The sequence below is a fragment of the Oryx dammah genome, unplaced genomic scaffold, assembly GCF_014754425.2.
Source record: "Oryx dammah isolate SB20612 unplaced genomic scaffold, SCBI_Odam_1.1 HiC_scaffold_8, whole genome shotgun sequence".
Lineage (NCBI taxonomy): Eukaryota > Metazoa > Chordata > Mammalia > Artiodactyla > Bovidae > Oryx > Oryx dammah.
The window spans coordinates 44,887,895-44,901,279 of NW_024070192.1; the positions used below are offsets into that span (position 1 = coordinate 44,887,895).

General features: G+C 54.6%; 1 protein-coding gene across 1 annotated transcript in view; it reads right to left on the bottom strand.

Annotated features, from left to right (window-relative positions):
- Positions 1-1,646: 1,646 nt before the first annotated feature.
- ASIC2 (acid sensing ion channel subunit 2) overlaps positions 1,647-13,385 on the bottom strand; it is a 294,113-nt gene continuing 282,374 nt past the window's right edge. The window contains exons 6-10 of the mRNA XM_040244462.1: positions 12,654-12,807; positions 10,496-10,587; positions 6,618-6,697; positions 4,738-4,806; positions 1,647-2,256 (exon numbers count right to left, since the gene is read on the bottom strand). Coding sequence (XP_040100396.1) covers positions 2,155-2,256; positions 4,738-4,806; positions 6,618-6,697; positions 10,496-10,587; positions 12,654-12,807 — 497 coding nt within the window. The 3' untranslated portion in view covers positions 1,647-2,154. The remainder of the gene's footprint in view (positions 2,257-4,737; positions 4,807-6,617; positions 6,698-10,495; positions 10,588-12,653; positions 12,808-13,385) is intronic.

Consider the following 13,385-nt stretch of genomic DNA (forward strand, 5'->3'; position numbering starts at 1 on the left):
TCTGAAAGGAAGATAGCCCTGCTGACACCTAGATTTTAGCCCGGTGACAGCCACGTCCAATTTCTGGCCTCCTGAACTACAATACCTTTGTATTGTTTTAAAGTCACTAGGTTTATCATTTTGTTACGGCAGAGATAGAAAACTAAAAGGTCCCTTCCAGTGGCTGCATCCTCTGTTTCTGGAAAGGAAACCCCAGCGTGGCCAGTGCCAGCTGAGAGGATGAGCGGAAGGACGCTACAGACCCAGTTCCCCCTGGAGCCCGGTGAGTGCTAGATGCCGTCCTGCTTGCGCGTCAGTGTGGCTGGTGTTCCTTGTCCCACCGGCAGGGGGAGTAATGCTGTCCTAGCATCTCGAGTCTGAAGGGGCCTCTGGAGAGCATCTGTGAAGACACAGGTAAGGTATTATTTGCAGCCTCAGGTGGAGGGAATGGAGCCCAGAGGGGTGCATGATCTCATCCATCACTTCCTTGTATTAGGAGAGGGAAAGAGAGGGATTGGACAGCAAAGCAGGGACCAGACCCCTGGTGCAGCCAGCGCTTTCTGTGCACTTGTGCATAAGAAGGGAGGTATGAACCATCTTAGGTCTTCCTTCACGACTTTAGGGGTGACTTTGAGTTGGGAGTGGCTGGGGGCGGGGAGTGAAAGATTAGACTACAGGAGCGGCCCGTGTGGAATTAGCAGGACGCTGTGAGGGCAAGCATTCTGCTGGAGCAGAAAGCTCTCTCTTGCCACAGAGGGGCTTGAAAGGGTACGTTCTCTCCCCACCAGCGGCATCTTCCCACCTCCTTTCCCACAGGGACATCCTCTCAGGAGGATGCAAGAGCCACGGGGAGCGAGGCAGAAGCAGGTCTGTTGGATGGGGGAGAGGGGGTGGCTTGTAGAGTGGGATGGGAAAGGCAGGAGGGTGGGAGGGAGGCCAGGCTGGGGCAGGTGTCCAGACCGAATTCACTGACCTGGTCAGGAGGAGCCAGGGAAAGGGATGTGAAGGCCTCCTCTAAGGTTTGCCAGTCTGGGCAGTGAGTTCCGCCTCTCTGCCTTTGTGGCACGTTCCTGCGGTCCAGGGCAGTCATTGCAACTGTGGGCATGGTGAAGCCATTTACAGTGTTGCAATCGACAGTGTTTAAAGACGCAGGATTGGATAGGATAGAATAGGAGTGCACATGTTTTGTAAAAGTAAGTGTTTCATAAATTTTATCTCTCCATCTATTTGTCATCTATCTATTATCATCTATGTCTACATCTATCATCTATTCTGTCGGTTTTGACTTGGCAGGTCTGGCCCTTTCCTAACATCTTGGGGAGAAAGAGTGTAGGGAAAAGGCAGAGACGACTCGGCCATGTCCACAAGACCAGCTTTTAATATGACCGTGATTGGAAGCACGAATAAATAAACGCCAGAGAAAATGGAAAAACCAAACCAAAGCTCGGAACATCAAAACCCAGATTCAGAAAAGGAAAGGAAACATATCTCCGACAAACAAACAAACAAAAAGCCCCCCCCACCTCGCGAAGAGACAGAATCAGACTGTACAAGCTGTGTCACAGGGAAAGCCGACGGCGTGGGCCCCGTGGCTGTGTCCCCCCCCCGGCCGCCGCACCTCCGTCTCGGGCCCCTGGGAGGGGAGGAGGGCGGGCTGGGTGGGCAGGTTAAGAACCTTCACAAACGACAGGAGGACCGGACAGCGTCCAGGGCTTCGCGGGTTCCCTCTGGAGTGTGCAGGTGTGATTCCTGCGCGGCCTCGTGGCGGTGCACCTCGGCGCTGGAACCCGGTCCCCCTGCAGGGCTGCTGGAAACCGCACGGCGAGGGTCTCGGACAGAGAAAGACGCGGACGCGGGGCCGTGAGGGTCGGAGCATGCAGTGCTTTGCACGTCTGGCAGTGAGATGTGACGGCGGGTCGGTTCTCAGTTTCAGGGCGGGACTCGCTTCTCCTAAGAGGGTCGGACGCGCGGCGGCGGCGGGGCCCGAGGACGCGTCGTGCCAGACGTGGCCGGAGCGAGGTTTCAGCACAGTTTGCTAAGTGTGCATTGGGAGCTCTTGCTTCTTCCCGTCGGTGGGCAGGGGCCACCCCACCTGAGCCTGCGGTCCCCTATCCTGGTCCCGGGCCAGGTCTGTTTGGGGGTGGGGGGTGGTGGTGCCGGGTGGTCCGAGGGCCGTCAGCAAGCAATCTCCTCCAGGGTCCCCAGGGCCGTCTGCAGGGGCACGTTCACAGTGTGGCTGATGGTTTCGGAGTGGTTTGGCATCGTGTCACAAGTGCTCTGGCGGGGAAGAGGAAAGTGCCTGTTGATGTTCATTCAGCAAAAATATGTCCCAGGGCCCCTGCAGCCCAGCCCAGGCCCTGGGAACCGTGCAGCCCACAGTGGGCTCTCCCGGGCACTGCTGCTCCGCCCCAAACCCCTCCAGTGCTGGGTTGCCATCTTCTGGCGTGAAGCTGGGGCGGGGCAGCGTGGGGGGGGGCGGGGCTCACTGCCTTCAGAATCCTCTCCACTGTCCACCTAGGCGCTCCCCCACAGCTGCAGAGTGCAGAGGAAGCTTTCTGGTGTTGGGCTTTAACAGCTAGTTTGACCTTCCCCCTAAGGGCTTCCCAGGTGGCTCAGTGGTAAAGAATCTGTCTGCCAATGCAGGAGACATAAGAGACACAGGTTTGATCCCTGGGTGGGGAAGATCCCCTTGGAGGAGGAAATGGCAACCCATTCCAGTATTCTCGCTTGGAGAATCCCATGGACAGAGGAACCTGGAGGGCTACACGTGGGGTCTCAAAGAGTCCGACACAACTGAAGTGACTTAGCACATCTATAAGGAACAAAGCAGCCCAAGGGTGGTAGCTGTATTCCCTGCGTTGTACAATATATCCCATATTTATATCCTGTGGACCTCTCCAGAGGTCCCCTGCTGTGTCACTGGAAGCTACATCCGAGTGGTGTGTAGCCTTGGGGCGTGGGTGACCCATCCCGCCCTCCTCCTTGGACCTCTGTTGGGTCCACCTGGGGTGGAGGAGGGGCCACCTGTGGCGTGGCCTGGCCTGGGCAGCAGGGGCTGCTTGATCGCTGAGGCAAAACAGTGGAGGTCTCTGACAGCTGGGAGTCTGACCCCTGACCGCAGCTGCCTCCAAAGGACCTTGGGGTAAGGCTGGCCTCAGGGAAGGGTTATCTCGAGTGTCTGAGGAGAGCAGGGCTGAGGTGGCTTTGAGTCTTCTGGGTGATTCCTAGCCCTGCAGAGGGCTGGAGGCTGGGAGGGATGTGAGTGGAATTCTGTGCCAAGAATTTGGGGGAGATTAGATGAGGATGAGGCTGGGAGCGGTGCAAAGGAGGAGGCTATGTCTCTGAGACATTCTGAAGGCAGAAGGGAGGGTGGGGTGAGGGGAGGGAGCCTGTATTCGCTGAGCGCTTACTACAAACTAGTCACTGGAAGCTCATTGCTTCCCAGGGCCTGGTCTCATTTACTCTGATGGACCCCCCTGAGGTCCTAGTGGTTTGGCAGCTGCTCAGAGAGAGCCCTGGGATCCAGGCAGGTCAACTGAATCCAGAGCCCAGGGCTCCTTCCACCCACACTGCCCGCCCTTCCACAGAAGCCGTCTTCTGTTCAAACAGAAGCTGCAGGGAGCCGAGAGAATCAAAGTGGGATGTTTAGCCTGGGAGATGAGTAGAGAAACAGTGTCTGGAGCAAAAATGGGAGCCCAGATAGGAGGAGGAGGAGGCTGGGATCCACTTGGGATGTTATGATTTTAAGGTAGCAAATGGCCAAGGAATGCGGTGTTCTCTTGGGGCTGGGGTGCTGACGTGGGGGAAGTCTCCACGACCTTCAGTGGAGACCAGGGTCCAGGAGCAGACTGAATCTGGGAAGGAGAGTGTGGACGGTGTAAGAGGGGCTGCCTCTTAGACTTGAGGAAAGAGAGGCCAGAGTAGGAAGGAGGCTAGGGTGCTCCCCCCAGCTGTGTAACCTGGGCCTCTGGGCTACAACCGCCTCATATACAACATGGAGATAAGAACAGCCCTTCCTCCAGGTGACTCTAGGGTTGAAACGACGTGTCACTCTTAAGGCGCATAACACAGTGCCTGACACATACCAGGCTTACAATGGTCAGCAGTTATAATGGGTGTTATTGCTTCTACCTACTTCAAAGAATCTGCCTGCTAAGCAGGAGATGCGAGTTCGATCCCTGGGTTGGGACGATCCCTTGGAGAAGGAAATGGCAATTCACTTCAATATTCTTGCCTGGAGAAGTTCCCAGACAGAGGAGCCTGGTGGACTACAGTCCATGGGGTTGCAAAGAGTGGGACATGACTTAGCTACTGAAACACCACTACTTCAGAGGGCCCCACACTCTATGTCCTGTTCAAATGGGGTAGAGTAACAGGGACGTTCCTGCTCACATTCTGCCATCTAGGGAATAAGGGAGTGGGCCTACATGGAGCCTCTCCTTGGTCTCCCAAGGCACGTGAAGAGGGGCGTGGCTTCTGGCTGGGGAGAAGCTGAGCTGGTCCAGGCAGAAGCATTTCCTGGTCTTTGCAGCATCCATGGAGCAGATCCAGTCTACAGCTGGGTTCCAGGATGGGTCTCAGAGAGGGGCTCAAGGTTCAGTTGGAGTGTCCTTGGACTTGGGAGCTGCGGAGGGTTTTGAGCTATGGAAGGTGTGTGACGGAGCACTCCCGTCCTGCCTGGCACCGGCATCTGCTTTCACACGGCTTGTACACGCCAAGGAACTGACCAACCTGCAAGCCCCTGCCGGCCGCCCTTACCACATTCTCATCGTGGCTCCCTTCCTCCTCTTCTTTGCCAAGCAGGTCTAATAGCTTCTCTTTGATCAGCTGCAAGAAAGGCAGGAAGGAAAGTCAGGCCGGGAGAAAGGCATCAAGGTAGCGAGAGAGACCTCCTTCCACGTGGTTGGGCTGGGGAGGCAGGGGCAGCAGCCACCTGGGCTGCAGCTGGACAGACATTGGTAGGAGCCCAGCCTGGCATCCCAGACTAGGGTCTCTAGCCAAGCTTTTGGTGCAGGATCTAGAGACTGGAGTGCGGGGGGCACAGGAGGGCCTCAGTGTGGTCTCTCAGCGTGGCTGGTTCCCCATCTGTCCTGGGGGGAGAGTTACTTGTCACTTTTGAGGCCTGACAACTCCACAGTTCACAAGGTTGGGACACAGCTGTGTTAACATTTCATTCTCAGTAAGAGAGTAGTTATTAAATATGTTTTCTGATGTGATTCAACTTCTATAACTTTGTACATCTTTGCACAAAAATGATTAAACAGGGCAGAACAAAATCTGGCCGTGGGACCCAGTTTGGGAACTGGGTCACCATGCTGAGGGGTGGGGTGTGGCACTCCACAGGCCCCTGGTCACTCCACTTCCCACAGTGCTGGGAGGAATGCAGTAGCAAGACTGATGAGCCCCTGGAGCACGCAGTGCCTGAAGCTGCTGTGTGTTTTGTGAGAAGCTTTCAGAGACTGTTTTCCAGCTGCCTCCTGAGGGTGACAGCTCTCTGAACCAGAGCGGCTGGAGTGCCCCTGCTCTTCCTGCTCAGGATTGATGACTTCTCAGGAGTGCTCCTTCCCTAAACCTGCCTGGACCCCGGAAGGCGCTGCTCTGGTGATGGGTCACCTGGAGGGCAGGTGTGTGTGTGTGCATGTGGTGTGTGTGTGTGGCGTATGTGTATTTGCGAGCAGTGTGTGAGTGTGGTATAAGTGTAATATGGAGTGTGTGTGCAAATGGTGCGTGTGTACAGTGTATGTGGTTTATCTGTGGTGTATGCGTGTATTTGTGAGCAGTGTATGAGTGTGGTGTGTGTGTGGAATATGTGTGTGTGGGGTATATGTGTGTGTATATGTTATATGTCAGTGTGGTATTAGTGTATATGATGTATGTGCATGTCACGTCTGTGCAGGTGGTGTGTGTCTATAGTATATATCGTGTGCGTGTGGCATATGTGTGTATTTGTGAGCAGTGCGTGTAAATGTGGTGTGTGTGTGGAATATGTGTATGTGGGGTGTGTGGTATAAGTGTGTGTGGCACATGTATGTGGAGTGTGTGTGGTATGTGTGTGTGTCTATGTTATATGTGAGTGTGGTATTAGTGTGTGTGATGTGTGTGTGTATAGCAAGTGTATGCAAGTGGTGTGTGTATGGAGTGTGTGGGGTATATGTGTGTGTATATGTTGTGTATGAGTATGGTATAAGTGGTGTGTGTGTGTGTGTGTGTGGAGTGTATGTGGAGTGCACGTGGCATGTGTGTGTGTGGAGTGTGTGGTATATGTGTGTGTATGTTGTGTATGGTGTGCTATAAGCGTGGTGTGTGTGTGTGTGTGTGTGTGGTGTGTGTGGGTGCAGACACACCCACGCGTGAAGCCCCACACGAGGCCCAGGGGCTCCGCGCCGGCCCCTGCACTGTCTCATCCCTCCTCCTCATCGCTCCAGCGCCGTGCGTGCGGGTGTAGACGGCTCTGAGGACAGGCCTGCGGCTTCCGTCTCTCTCACCCACCCCTCGCCGGAGCCTGGGGCGTGGGGACGGACAGTGTCCCTGCACAGGGAGGGCAGGCGGCCCTGGGTGGAGGGAGGCCGAGCTCTCCCCGCTCCGTGCTCTGGTTCTGGGTGTTGGGTCGGTCCCCCACGAGCAATCCCACATCTTACCTCATAAATATAATCAAAGAGCTCTAGTATTGTAAGGATACTAGCACCAATGAACAGTCCCATCTGACCACCAATATCACCTGGAGAGAGAGAGAGAAGACAAAGACTTGGCTTTCCTGACAGCGCTTCTGGAAGGGTGGATGGACGGAGAACTCGGAAAGCAGGCTTTCCGAGAGGGGCCCCCTTCCCAGAGGCGGGGCCCAGGCCCGATGGCTGGAGGGCAGGCCCTAGACAAGCCACTCCCTCACTGCGTTGCTCTGAGAGCTGCTGGGTTTCAGCACCCATGGGGGTGGGAACTAACCTGGATGCTTACTTGAGGGGCCTGGAATGGACCTCCCGTGCTGACAGCCTGGTTCAGTTCCATTCGGAACCGCAACGTTGAGGCCCAGCTTTGGTTACCAGCTGGGAACAGATGAGACGTGTGTGGTCCCTGCCCCGGGCGAGGGCACAGTCAAGCCTGAGACGCGTGTCAGTGTCCTGAGTGGGGGTCTTGGGAGCAGGCATGTAAGAGCCACCCCCAATTATGACAGGGCCTTTGAAGCTATCTTGAGGCCCCTCTCACCCTTGGGATAAAGTCCTTGGAAGCATCTATCTCCCCTCCCTAAAGGTAAATGTTTGGTCTCTTTCTATTTATTATTTATTTATTTATATTATGTTTGGCCGCGCTGGGCCTTCACTGCTAGGCGCAGGCTTTCCCTGGTTGCGGTGAGCAGGGGCTACTCTTCCCTGTGGTGTGCGGGCTGCTCACTGCGGTGGCTTCTCTTGTGGAGCGTGGGCTCTAGGCGTGTGAACTTCAGCGGATGCAGCTCGCAGGCTCTAGAGCACAGGCTCAGTAGTTGCGGTGCACAGGCTTGGTTGCTCCACAGCATGTGCGATCTTCCAGGACCAGGGATTGAACCGTTGCATTGGCAGGTGGATTCTTAACCACTGGACCACAAAGGGAGTCCTTTGGTCTCTTCCTAGAGTACAGGTTCTTGCCCTGAGTGTATGATCCCCGCTGACCAGGGGTCTTCTGATCCCCTTGTATCAAACTCCTGCGAGACTTGTAATCAGTATAGATGCCTGCACCTACCTATTGTTGTGCTTAGTTGCTCAGTCGTGTCCAACTCTTTGAGACCCCATGAACTGGAGCCCGCAAGGCTCCTCTGTCCATGGGGATTCTCCAGGCAAAAATATTGGAGTGGGTTGCCGGTTGCCATGCCCTCCTCCAGGGGATCTTCCCAACCCAGGGCTTAAACCCAGGTCTCCCACATTGCAGGTGGATTCTTTACCATCTGAGCCCCCAGGGAAGCCCGGGGGCCTATGCAATCAGAGTCTCTGGGACTGGGGACTGGAGGTCAGGGTTTTAATGTTCCCAGGTGGTTCTCCAGCCCACTAGAGTTTAAGAAGTACTCTCCTGTGGGAGCTTCCGATGGTTGGAGACTCCTTGAATTGAATGCAAATCCTTACATGTGGGTACCTGGGCATTTGTAGCTGCAGAGTCCGTATTTCAGAAGCTATTAGATTCTTAAGGGGGTTCTGATCCCCTGAAAGCCCCCAAACACTCTGCTCCAGAGGCAGTGTGTTGGAGCACAGGGCTCTGAGGCTGTGAATGCGGAGGGTGGCCATCAGCTGGCTGTGTGTCTTTGATAAACCCTGACCTTCTCAACAGCTTTGCCTACCAGGAACATTTGGTGGTGGAGGTGGTTGGGGGAGGGTCGGAGGAGATGAACAGTGAAGTCCTTTCCAGCTGTGACCTCTGGGACTGTGAGCTGCTAGTCTAGGAAGAGCGCTGGGATTGGGGGCCACTGCTGGGTGTGGATTACCATCCTCCTGGAGATTCCAGGCTGACCTCTTGGTCTGAGAACTTTCTGATGAGCACACTTCTTCACGCCTCCCGATTATGGCCGGGAGAAGGCCAACAAGCACATCCCTAGGTGAGCAGGCTGAGATGGTGGGAAGGGGGCTCTTCCCGGGGTGGCGGGGGGACTTGGTGTTGGGCTCACCAGAGCTCCCTCTTCCTTCCCGCTCCCCTACCCCTCTAACGTCTTTAATGGAGGCTCCCTGGGGAGTGGGTATACGTGTGGGTACATGTGTGAGCCGTGTGGCGGAGTGTGGAGGGCGTGCCAGGGCGCATTGTGTGTGCATGTTCGGGACAGAAGCAGGCCTTACATCTGGCCACCAATGGCTTTATATAGATGGCACACGAGCTCTCTCAGTGAGGGGAGGGCGGGCCACAGGGCGGGGCCACAGGGGCCAGCGTGGACTTCCCGACTGAAGGCTTGCAAGCGGCACTCGCTCTTCTCGCGAGAGGTACAGATGGCAGCGCCATTTTCCGCAACAGGCATGTGAGAGAGTGCGCGTGCGCACTAGCGCACACACGTGTGTGGGGAAGGGGAGCAGAGGGAAGGAGGCGTGTCCTTGGTGACAGGGGAGGGGCTTTAGCACCGGCTCAGCCTGGGAGTCTCTCAGCACAGTCTGTCTCTGGCCGCAACCATCTCCAGGGCCCTTAGTGATGACCACCTTAGCCCAGGGGGGAACCTGCGGTGTCCATTTCCTGGGAGAAGCACAGAAATGGCTTGGCACGGTGTCTGGCTGGATGCCAGAAACCACTGTTTATGGGTCTTCTGTGGGCTGGGGCTTGATCACATTTCACCATCATGGCAAACTCAGAGGGTTTTATCAGACCCATTCTGCAGATGAGGGACCTCATCTGTGTTCAGTGAAGTGAAGCCACCTGCCCACATTCTCCGGGCTGGTGTGCAGCAGCCCTGACTTGTGCTCCCCTTGAACTGCCAGGTAGAAGGTGCCCGTCTCCCCTGCCCCCCACTCAGGATGCCTCTCTCACCAGGTTCAGTTCAGAGACAACAGGAGTTATTTTTCCTGGAAGCCACAGACATCAGATCCTTTTCTGAGAGTGAGTGGGAACTGGGGGGGTGGGTTCAGGGCAGGTCTTTTAACTGCACCCTCAGAGGTCTTGTTAGATTTAGCGGGGCTGGGGCAGGGTTGAAATTAATACCCGGCATCCACCATGTGCCCTAGGGGCCAGAGGAGCTGATGTGAACTCAGGTATGGAGGTCAGGTTTGTAGATTTATGGGGCTGCGTGGCCCTTCTTTAGTGTTTGACAAAGAGCTCTCAGTCCAGGGGCACCTGGCCTTCTCAACGTGGCAACATTGCTGTCCAGGTGGGGCCTCCATGGGTGGGACCTTGGTGGTGTCTTCTGCCTGGATCCATCCATAGCTCAGCCCTGCTGCACCTATCTGCCACGGCTCCAGGGCTCTGACTCCAATCAGGGGGCAGAAGACTGTGGAATCTGAGAAGGCAGTGCCGGAAGGGTCCCGAGAGAATGGCTGGTTCATCTGCCTCATTGTGTCAATGGGGAAACTGAGGTTAGACCAGGGAATGAACCGGGCCGAACACCACCGCATGGAGTGCTTCCCACTCTGGGGCAGGAGCAGTGCAAGGGAAGAGGGAGCAATTAGTGAATGAAAAGGCTGGACTCGTACAGATTCACCGTCCGGCCGCCCACCAGCCCATCCCCCCTTCCTCCCATCCCTTTGTGTGCTCAGTTGCTCAGTCGTGTCCAACTCTTTGTGACCCCATGGACTGTAGCCCGCCAGGCTCCTCTGTCCATAGGATTTTCCAGGCCAGCATACTGGAGTGGGTTGCCATTTCCTTCTCCAGGGGATCTTCCGGACCCAGGGATCGAACTTGTGTCTCTTGCATCACAGGCAAAACCCCCTTTCTTTATAGTCTGAGGTGGCTGGGAAACCCCATGTTATCATGCATGCATGCATGCATGTGTGCGTGCTAAGTCGCTTCAGTTGTGTCCAACTCTTTGAGACCCTGTCCATCCCCATGAGATGTGGACATTTGTGCAGTGGACACTCTGACTTACCAAGTAAGGCAGCGACTTCATACGCCTTCTTCTGTTCGATGGTCTCATAATTGAGAGCTTCAAAAAATATATCCAGAACGAGGATGTTTTCTCTGCGAGGGAAACGTTCAGTGTCACATGTGGTGAGAACCATCAGGATCCATAGGGATCATATCATACAATTTTTCCCATGGACAAAAAGGGAAACAGAGGCCCGGGGAAGTGAGACAACGGGCTAAAAGTTAGAGATGGTTAGCTACAGAGCTGGGGCTTGAACCGGGAGGTCGTGACTCCCAGCCTGTTGCTCTTCACTGGCCTGGAGGGGTATGCCAGCTCTCCCCTTGGCCCCTTATCGCTAACCCACCCTCTCTCTGCCCCTTTTTCCAGGAGTCCTGCCAGGCCTCCAGGTCTCTATGGTCCAGAGGGTCTGCTTGGGTCCTCATGTGCAAGTGAGCTCAGCACTCACTTAAGAAGGCTTGCTTGCGTGCCCCCAACTTACCTCCCCTGCCCACCCTGGAGAGGCCCTCAGTTCTTACTGGGATTGACAGCAAGCTTCTCCTGGTGGGGGCCCTACCCCAGCATCACCAAGTTAGCTGCAGGAGCCAGGGAGGGTTTTTAGGGAGCAAACCTACAACTGGCTGTCGGGTTTTCTGGAAGAAGCACCTTGATTCCCTTCTGCTCTTTGGGGCAGTTGTGTTCATGAGAAACATCTTGGTGGGAGAAGCCATTACCATCAGCAGAATGTTTGCAGCCGTGGGGCCTGGCCCCTCCTCTATCGATACAATTACCCTGATTCTTTGATGCTGCTCACTAATGCCCTTAGTGCCTCTTGCCCTCAAGGGGCGCAAACCATCCCAGGATGAGAGCCGTTGACTGTGTGGGAGGGAGAGGCTGGAGGAGGGTTGAAATTAACACCCTGCATCCATCATGTGCCTTCGGGGCCAGAGGAGCCCATGTGAACTAAGGTGGGGTGGCCCTCAGGTTTGTAGATCTGAGGGGGGGTGGGATTGAGGGGAGCCCTCTCCAAATAGGGCTCACCCAGGAGCCATCCACCATGTCTTGCTGGTTTATGGCAACTGCCTCCCACCAGGCTCCCTTCCGCCCATCTGTCTGCCCATCCATCCTCTTAACCGTGTCTTCCTAAAACCTCTAGACTAACCCACATAACACAGAATTATCATCCAGTGCCTCTGTCAGCCAGGCTGCCTTTAAAATGCTCAATAGTCACAGGTGGCCAGTGGCCACTATGTAGGACATCATGGAGACAGAACATTTCTAGAAGGTTCTACCATGGAACACGTGGTCTAAAATGCAGATGTGAGCCTATCACTTGCCTACCTGAAGCTCTTCTGTGGCTCCCTACCCTCTTAGAATCAAATCTACTCCCTGACTCCCACCCCTGCCCAGCTCAGCCTATAAGACCCACATCCACCTCCCTCGGCTTCCTTTTGCTGGACTCTTGTGACACCCTCTTCTCCTATGTCTTCCTTTCATTTATTTTGTTCAAAGATTATTTTTTTTGAGCATCACCTCTGTGCCAGACACTCCACAGCAGAGAACAAAAAAAGAAAGGTTCGTGCTCTCAAGGGGCAGGCAAGTAATTGAAGGAAACAGCCACATGAATATTGAATTACACAGTGGCGAGTATTATAAAGGAATACACCTGAGTGTTTCGAGAGAAGAATGACAGGAGGGGGCCTAATTTATTGGTCCAAAGAGATGACATTTAAATGGAGACCTGTGAAACGAGGGACCAGTTGGGTGAAGAGTGAGAGGAAAAGCATTCTAGGCAGAGGGAACAGAATATACAAACTCTGCCTGGAAAACTCATCTGCATCCTGTAAAAACACCTCTGAAACTTTCCTTGACAGCACCCCTCTGCAAGGTACGGCCAACGACCTCTCTTATTATCTGCACCAGCCTGGACAGCTTTCAGTGTTGTATTTGTCTCTCTGCCGGTCTGTAAGCTCCCGAAAGACGGCACTGCCTCTTAATGCACTTTGTCTTCATACTCTGAGTCTGAGCACAGAACTTGGCCAAGAGTAGGTGTTCGATTAACTTAGTCAGATGGAACTAACTGCTTACCTTTGTACTCTTCCTTGACTGTCCCCCTCCTCCTCCCCATTTTTTCCTGGTCCCTCCTCCCCCTACCCTCCTCCACCATGTCCACTTAGCTTACGAGATATATTTTTCTGATTTGTTGAATTTCTTCTCGAGGTACTTGGCTGATGTCTTGCTGGGGATCTTCACCATGGAGAGCTCTTTGTTGTAGCGGGTCAGGTTGCAGGGGGTCCTGCAGAGACAGTAATTACTGTCCTTTTCTGCCAGCAGACCTGCAGGGGAGAGGGAGGCAGGGCTGAGTGGAGCGCAGGGGGCTGGGACCTCTGGGCCCAGAGTAGCCGGGTCTCAGGTTCCTGCAGCAGAGAAGAGGAGGAGGTGCCCTCTGTATGAATGAGGGATGGGGGGCTGTGGAGAGAAGGGGAGCTGGGCTTTTGCTGGAGGTTGATGGGGATATGAGCAGTCACAAAAGTGTCCACTCTATGTTACTTTAAAAAAAAAAAACTCTTTTAATGTACTTGTCAACTAATTTTATTATCTGAATACTTTCTGCATCCATTTCAGCTGAGTTTTTAAATTTAATATTTACTTATTATTTTTGGCTCTGCTGGGTCCTCGTTGCTGCACGTGGACTTTTCTCTAGTTGCGGCGAGCAGGGGCTCCTCTCTGGTTCTCACTGGGGTGGCTGCTCTTGTCGTGGAACACGGGCTCTAGGGCACACGGGCTTCGTCAGTTATAGCACACGGGGGCTTAGTTGCTCCTCGGCACGTGGACCCGGGATTGAACCCGAGTCCTCCGCACTGGCAGGTGGATTCTTCACCACTGGACGCCCAGAGAAGTCCTGTCTCTGTTA